Source organism: Acanthisitta chloris, unplaced genomic scaffold (genome assembly GCF_000695815.1).
Source record: "Acanthisitta chloris isolate BGI_N310 unplaced genomic scaffold, ASM69581v1 scaffold11908, whole genome shotgun sequence".
Lineage (NCBI taxonomy): Eukaryota > Metazoa > Chordata > Aves > Passeriformes > Acanthisittidae > Acanthisitta > Acanthisitta chloris.
Window position 1 is genome coordinate 393 of NW_008687629.1, and position 8,462 is coordinate 8,854.

The 8,462-nt window shown below is 40.2% G+C and overlaps 1 protein-coding gene across 1 annotated transcript in view; it reads right to left on the bottom strand.

Annotated features, from left to right (window-relative positions):
- Window positions 1-1,183: 1,183 nt before the first annotated feature.
- KIAA0232 (KIAA0232 ortholog) overlaps window positions 1,184-8,462 on the bottom strand; it is a 45,170-nt gene continuing 37,891 nt past the window's right edge. Inside the window, 3 exon segments of the mRNA XM_009080687.1 lie at window positions 1,184-2,440; window positions 3,432-3,529; window positions 5,329-5,457. Coding sequence (XP_009078935.1) covers window positions 2,261-2,440; window positions 3,432-3,529; window positions 5,329-5,457 — 407 coding nt within the window. The 3' untranslated portion in view covers window positions 1,184-2,260.

Consider the following 8,462-nt stretch of genomic DNA (forward strand, 5'->3'; position numbering starts at 1 on the left):
TCTGTCGTTGTTGTTGTTGTGTGTGTTTCTATCCATACAGAAAAACTAAAAACCACACTTCAACTCTCACTGAAAGCCTTAGAGCTTTAGCCATTAAACTATGAAAACAAGTAAAGACAATTTGTTATTGCCCAAGCTCAATATAGGATTTTTTTCTCCTCAAAGGTGTTGGAATTATTACATGCCACAATGTAACTATGAGCAACACCTTTGTTATTGTTGAGCCCTTTCTTACCAAAGAAGCAGCTCTAGCCAGAGTTAACTGAGCTGAAGTTTGTGTTTGAAATATGTCCATTTGGTCATTTCCTGTTCTCAAATGAAGTTCTATTCCATTCTTCATTGTAGTGATTTGAAGAATTTGTGTGTAAAGTTCTTTTTTTTACTTTCATGTTACAGTTAACTAGTTCTCAGTGCAGGTGCTAAACAACCTCTCAAGGAAGCTCCAGAAGAAAGTAAAATATATAAAAATCTATCCAAAGTCTGCAAATAAATTAAGAAAAGAAACTGTAAAGTGTCAAAAGATTTGTTGTATGAATACAAACCCTAAAACATAGTCTAAGAGGAGGACCAAAATAAAGTCCCTAGGTAAGGACAAACCAAGCCAGTTTTAGTATGGATCTCACCCAAAGCGTTGCACAGACTGGCATGGCCTGGTGTCCCAGCCTTGTGTTTAAATTCTTACACTGTCAATCGAATAAAGGCAACAAAACTCAGTTACTCAGAAAGCATTGCTAGCGCAGAACATATTTCAAAGGCAGTTCAGCTCACGTGTCAAACAGCTACTGTTCTCGTGAGGTTTATTGCCTGTCAAAATTAATGGTGAAGCTTTTCAAGTCGGTATTGGACTTTCTGCACTTCCTGGTGTTATAGACATGCTGCAATCGTGTAGACTAGTTAGTTGTTGTCACTTTTTTAAAACTAGGAGTTGGTAAAAACTTAGAATGTTTAGTTCTGCAAATATTGCTCCTCCTGGCTTATACATTTTGCATAATGTGTTAAAAGCACAAGGAGTTGATAGTCTTGTACAGATGCAACTTGACAATGTATTGACTTTCTAAGTTAACAAAATAAAATTGAAAAGCAAGTCACATAAAGCAACAATCACTACTGCAATCACACATGTATGTTGTAAGTCATCACCTCCCCTACCCCCACCCACCACACACATAACTTGCCCCACACATTCTCTCAGAAACACAAAATGAACTACAAGATTTACTAAGTTACAGCCACAACAGCAGCTAACTGCAGCAGCCACAGGATTTCTTTCAAGTGAAGCACTGACCCTTTGCATTTAAAACATTGAACACTCTGAGCATTTTAGAGAGTTTCAGTCATTCAGGCTCAAGTTCAGTACAGGATGCTTTTGCAGGTTACATGAATGCCTTCATCTGCAACAAGACAACATTCTCATTACTCGTTAACAAAATTCACAACAATCCACACATCACCCCAGTGGTTTAGCATTTTTGGTGTTACTTTTTTTCAACTCCTGCCCCACATTGGCAAGTTGCTAAAAAGGACAAAAAAAAAGAAAAAAAAAGGAAAAAAACCCCACATTGCCTCCATACCTACAAAAAATCCTTGGCTTCTCCAGTTAGCAAAAATACAAACCATGGTATCCTCAGTGTTGGTTTGCGGGAGGGAGGGGAATCATAGGATAGAAAACACAGTTTCTGTAAGTCTCTAAAGCACAACCCTGTTGTTCCTACTTCAAAGTTATGAGATTTACTGAATGAAGACTGGACAAGTCATTCATGCTTTTCTCCTGCATTCAGAAAGGCACTGATAGATTACAGTGTTAAGTATTTATCTCCCAGTTCCTAACGAACAAAGCCTAATGTGCAGAAAGCTGAAGTCTCTGAATAGCAGAAGTAGTTGTAGACACTGCGATGCTAAGAAGATAGTCAGAGTGGTAGGGCTACAGTTACGAATGAAAATAACTGCAATTAAGATGCAAAAAAGCAGTGGTACTACTAAGACAAGCACATGCACATCCATTCTTGATTTGACAACACAATCTAGTCTAGTTCAAATAGCCAAGAATTTAACAGTATTTTTTTTGGGGGAAAAAAAAAAATCTTCAACAGGACAGCTGTGTCCTCATCTATAAAATAAGCAAGAAGAGAAAGATAAATACACATCTGAATCCATTAACTGAAGAGGAAACTCAAGTTGTTGTTTTAGAGCTACAGACCCTCAAGAAGGATAGTTTTCCATCTCATGTTACTTTTCAATCATCTGTTCTACTCTGCAGTTTTTACAGTTGAGTTCGAGAAAAAAGCTCCTCCTCACACGGATCAGCCCATTCACTTCCACCTTCTGAAGCTGTGTCTTCAGAGCTGGAGCTATCACTGGAGTAGATCTTCTTCCTGAAGCCATTTGGTTTTGCCTCAGCATTTATATCATCTGCACATCTTGCTTCATAAACAGAAGAAACCTAAGGATTTAAACTGACAGTGTTGATGGGGAACAACAAAGAACACGCTTGCTTTTTTCTGGGCTGAGAGGTTATATGGTTTTGTAGTTGTCCAAGAGAGATGCCACGATTACAAGGCAAGTCCTCCTCTTTCCTGACTTAGTCCACTATGTAGAAAGGACTGCAGAACAGCAGGAAAAAAAGGTGGGGCTTTCATTATTTTTTCCTATTCCTTAATTTTAGCATTTGCACAAAACAGCAAGAGAATAACAAATGAACTCAGTTAGGATGCATCTTTATCACGGTTCGTGTTAGAAAAATTAGTATAAAAGTTATCTCCAAAACTTGGCAGTAAGTATTAAATAGCAAGAAAACACAGCACAGATCTGACTTAAACTTCGAGCAAATATACTTTCAATCTATTTTCAGCTGAATCAGTAAAGCCATAGCAAGCATGTCACAGTGTCAATGACAGCACTACCATCACCAGGAAGTTTAAAGGTGTGTCAGTACAAACATGTGCACATGAAATTTTTCTCCCTACAGAAAAAGGATTAGGGTGGGTTTTTTTGCTTGTAATGAGGACAGAATTCAGCATACATTATCTTTACGCCTTTAGTTACTGGTCCTTTCTGCCCTCATAGCACACATCAGCCCACTCTGTCCATACTGAAATTAGAAGTTGATGAAAAGAAGACTCATGTTTAATGCTCATGACAAGCACATGCCAAGCACTCCCAAAGAAAAGCAGCTCTGCTTATTTATTGGAAGTACAACTGTTTGTACATAGGGCTGTACTCCCCAAAGTACACCACCTTGAGGAATTTTCAAAAGAATGCTCAAGATGCAGAGAAGATTAAAACACAAAGTAAGGGAAGATAAGCTTTTTGAAGGTTTTTGCAAGAATTTCATTTAAGGTCAGACTGAGGACTGTGATGAAAGGAAAGATGCAGGAGCCCACTCTTACGAAATAAGCAAAACACTTCTTCCCCCAAACCAATAACAAACTTACCATATTAATATCTAAAAGATGTTCATCATCATTGGATATTTCCTTTACATCTGCAAGTACTCCTACACCATTCTCTCCCTTGGCATTTGTATAGCACTCTTACATTGTGTTTGTGGGGGTGTTTCAGAGGAAAAGGAAGAAAAAACAGAAGTGAGGAACACTGTTATTTACATTTAGCCAAAATGAAAGCATCCAGAGACGTATTCACACTCTAGGCCATGTAAACTGTGCTTGTGGGGGATTTTATGGTCTGATACCCTTAAAGAGTTAGGCACAATACCCTACTGAAGCTTCATCAAATGCTACCTGGATAACCAAATAATAAGCTACTTAGTTAACAAAAACATCTAAAATACCAAAGTACAAGAATTACTTTTTTATCATAAATGTTTCAGTACATTTCAGTTCTGATACTGCAGAGTGTTCCGGATCATTCCCATTTCTATATCTATATATGATACACTGCAACTGCAGCCTAATCCTCACTGAAGCTCAAAACCCCCAGCTGATGTGAATGGCCGTGGTTTCTACTTACCAGAGTAAACATCCATATATAACATCAACATCTATCATAGAGATAGATGTGTTTGGATCACATGCATCAATAAATACCACCCATACAGAAAACTGGATACGGCTAGAGGTTTGTGAAAGAATAACATCACCTCTGGGGATAAAGCTCTGGTCCTGGTTAAAAACTGGGTCTTGGAGAGCAAACCCTGGACGTGCTCTGCACTGGAGCTGTGCAGGGATCAGGGGTTGGAGCTTGGCTGGAACTGCTCCGGGAACATCCCATGGCTCCACACAGCATCACCTCTCACGCACCCAGGGCCTCTGCCAACAGGGCACGTTCTGTGACCAGTCCCAAAAGCAAACCCAAGTCCTGTGAGCATCCAGCTATTCTCTTTCCTTGTGCACATTTGGGAGTGACATTAACCTCTTCTTAAAAGTAACTCCAACTGTCCTAAGCACCGAGTTTTGGCACCAAGAATACAGTTTAGCGCTGCTCTTTAGGTAGTGCACTCTAAGGGGCACTCCAAAAATAGGTTAGGAGTAATCACTGGCTAATCTACTTCCAGATTATTAAGGAACCAGGCCTCTGATCAACTTTCTTGCCCTGAGCTTCTCCCAGCAGAGAGCCTGTCAGTTCAGTATGTAGAACGTTCTTGCTTAGTTTCTTGCCTTCTCCCCAGAAAAGCTGAATTGGTACACCAGCAGAAAAAGCTGCCTAGCTTCCCTCCTGTCCACTGAAAACCTGGGGCCGAGTCAGTCGTCAGATGCTACAGATTTCTGGAGGCAGCAGAAAGTGCTGGAAGCACACCTGGCTCCTGAGCAGCCTCCCTCCTGACACACCATGCTCCCTGTGTGCGACAGAAAAATTCCCAGCCTGTCATTGTGAAAGTAGTGGCCAAATCACAAATCCTTCTCCTTCCCGTGTGAGTGAAATTCCACACGTTCACTGAACAACTGGCATGTTATTTATGCAAACCCATAAAAGGTAATCATCATGTTTTCACATTCTTACCAAATTACCTACCTAATAGGTATTTTTCAAGTTGAAATGTTCAAAATTGTAATAAAGTATTTTCAGAGTCAGAGATTAATTTGCTGTTTACTTAATTCCAGGCTCTGGAATGAAGTAAATCTGCATAAACGTTAAGACTATTTTAAAAACACTTTCTTTTAAAAACTCTCATCTGGAGATCTATGACAAGTGCAACTGAAGCATCCCAGTTCTCTCTTAGGTAAGAGAATTTATTGTGGAAGCTGGTGTGGGTTTCTTAAAATACAGACAACAGCTCCAATTCATCTGCAGCAATTCCAGTCTGTAACAAGGAGCATTTCATTCTAACACAGGTCCAAGAGCAAGTTAGTTCTAACAGGCAGAGGTGCTTACCTTCACACTGTGATGCAGGAAAAAGGGGAGAATAGAGAGCCTTTTCCCACCAGCATTGCTTTTCCTGGCTGCCACTCATTCTCTGCAGATTAGTATTCAATATAGGAAAGTGTTTAGACAATAATCACACTTCATTATGCCATAAATAATATACTTACATGTAAAGGAAGAAACTGGTATTATATGGAATTTGCTAGGTCTTACAGGTCACAGTGCTCAATTTCTAATACTAATAGGAAATGACTGTCAAACTGCAATGGAACATCTGCTCTGGACTCTCACAGCCAATATGAACTCCATGCTGGGGCTCAGACTTTGTCCATTCAGAGTTGTACAAATCCAGGACAAAAAAGGGAATTCTGGCCCTACACTTCACCAGTCTACAGAGAGCAACCCAAGAGATGAAAGTAGAGTGAAATGTTAGTCAACGTGGCCAATAGCTCAGTGTAGAACAAAACAGAAAAGAAAGCAAACAAAAAGCAGCAAAGTTTCATGTTTAAAGCCTCGAAGGGTAAACTAGCTGCACCATTACCATCAATGGGATAACAAGAAATTAAACTATGTATCAGCAAGAGGAAAAAGTGGTTATGAGGATGATCAGTAATTTGTCTTTATGCTAAAAATAATCTCTATCTACTCACTTAAAATGCCAAAATACAGCCCCCACCCCCAATATTTTACTGCTAGTTTACCAGAGCCCTTTCCTTATGGCACTAATGAACACAGCTAAAATACCAAGGGCTTGTCACAAGAGACATGTCCCCAGTTTCATAGCTGAATCTGAGGGAACACCATTAACCTTCAAAAGATGCTGCCAACTTGTAACATCCCCTGCAGATATTAACATCCCCTATAGACATTGAGAGAATGATTTAACAAATAAACTATAGTACAACTACCTAGTACAAACATTAACAAATGAGCTTCAACACAGATTTTCTATCCAGCTTCCTCCTCTGTAAACCTGAGAAGACTTAAGCATGGAAAATGAACCTCCTTCTGTTCCTCCTTAAGCTACACCTATAGAACTTAAACTTACAAAGACTTACTCCTTATTGAAGAGAAGTCCCTCTTAAACCAAAGGAACGACCCACAAGTGCTGCATACAGAAGCATGTGCCACATTCAACTTCTTGTTTCTCATGAAATTGTGCTAGAATGAATATTGAACTTATCCATGCTGGTTTCCTCTCGTAACACTGAAGAACAGACCTTTTGGAACCACCTTCCAAACATTCAAACTCCAGTTCCAGAAAAGGGAGTTCTTAGAAAGTTAAACCAGAGTTTGACGTCTTTTTTAAGAAGAGAAACCAAACCAAACCAAAACCACACGCACACAAAAAACAAAGCTCAAGGGGACATGAAGAAGACTTAGTAAGAAATATGTGCATTTACAAATAGATTCAATTGTGGAGGCTTCACTCTGTGCTGACTATAAATAGAGGCATCTAAACTCCACGAGCACAATGCTTTACTAACTTCAAAGTCTCTCCCACGAGTGGTGTCACATCTGCACATGGGATAAGCTGGATGAACCACTGCAGGTGATAAGCAAAGCCAGCTTGAGTCTGGCAGGGTACCACAAGCTGCAGCAGAGTTGCTTCCTGGGCTAAGGCACCACCAGAGCCCACACAACTGTTTCAGGATGGCTCTGTGACTGCACTGATGCTGGCTGCAGGCTGAGTCAAACCCCCTGTCCTTCAGCCTCAACACTAGGAGACCTGGAGGAGGTCAGAGACAGCTCCTGATGGAATGTAGAGGCAGCCAGGTAGGGCTTCAGACTGAGCTCAGACTCAGCCTCCTGCCCCTACACTGACCCTTGGGATGTGTGTTACTTCTAAAGCAGCACTAAGGTCAGGTGTGTAAAGCAAAAGGGCAGATTTGTAAAGAGCCACTATCCATACTAAAGCCATTTGGGGGTTTTGTTTGGGAGGGGATGGAGGGCACAAGCTGATGTCCATTTTATACATTTTCTGAAGAAAACCATTTGTTCCTACAGTTGCTTAAATGTTTACTATAACTGCACAGAGTGTCATTGTGAAAAGTTTTGTGAATTAAATGCTTCCAATCAGTAAATACAAAATATCAACACCAGAATAGCACCATGACTCTACCTTTGTTGGCTGGCAATCTTTGCCTTCTGGAACAACATTTTCAGTGTATGCCTTCTCATCTCTCATACATACTCACATACACTTCCAATGCTTTAGGAAAAGCTTTATTAAATTGTCCAGCTACCCATCTAGATAGCTACTGCTTACAATGATTTTGGTATTAGAAATTTCAAGTGGAAGTCATCACAGAATCACAGAATTTAGGGGCTGGAAAGGACCTTTAAGATCATCTAGTCCCAGCCCCCTGTCCTAGGCAGGGACGCCTCCTCACTAGATCAGGTTGCTCAAGGCTCATCCAGCCTGGCCTTGAACACTGCCAGGGTCAGAGCAGCCACCACATCCCTGTTCTCTCCTCTCTGAAACAATAATTAGTATTTATTTTACTTTTATTCTTACCTAGATCTCAAAGACAGCAGGGCAAAGCCAACTACAATGCTGTTTCAAGTTGGAGAGAAGACTGATGGACTTTCCTCCCTTGTTTTACAGCTAGGCATAGAGTAACTGAGGCTTCTCCTAGAGCCTCTGGTTTAGGCAATGTAAAATCACTTGAGGACTTCAACATTCACAAGCACAAACACTACTGTAAAGTTATAGCAATGCAGGATTCTCTTGCCCCAAGTCCTGGCTGATTTAAACCTCTATCTATGAATTTTCAGTAGATTGTGTAGTTTCATCCAGAAACAAAAACTCCATTTCTGCTTTTGGACCTATTACCTTTCCCAACACTAAGAGCTAAGCCAACAGCAGAAAAACCCCCAATTTTAATGCTCGTTACTGTTTTTGTAATAGTTTGAAAGAGTAAAATCACTTGAAAACTTTATATAGCACTTGTATGTCTTTCACTGGCATCCACCACAGGTTTGTTCCTTGCAGTGCAATTCTATCTTCTTTTTTCAAATGAACCTTCCCAATAACTTCCCATAACAGCAGGGATGTCCACTTAGCTCTTTCATCCAAAACGTCCCAAGAAACCTCTGGTATACAAAAGGACAATTATTCTTTGGAAACATCAGAAGTTTTT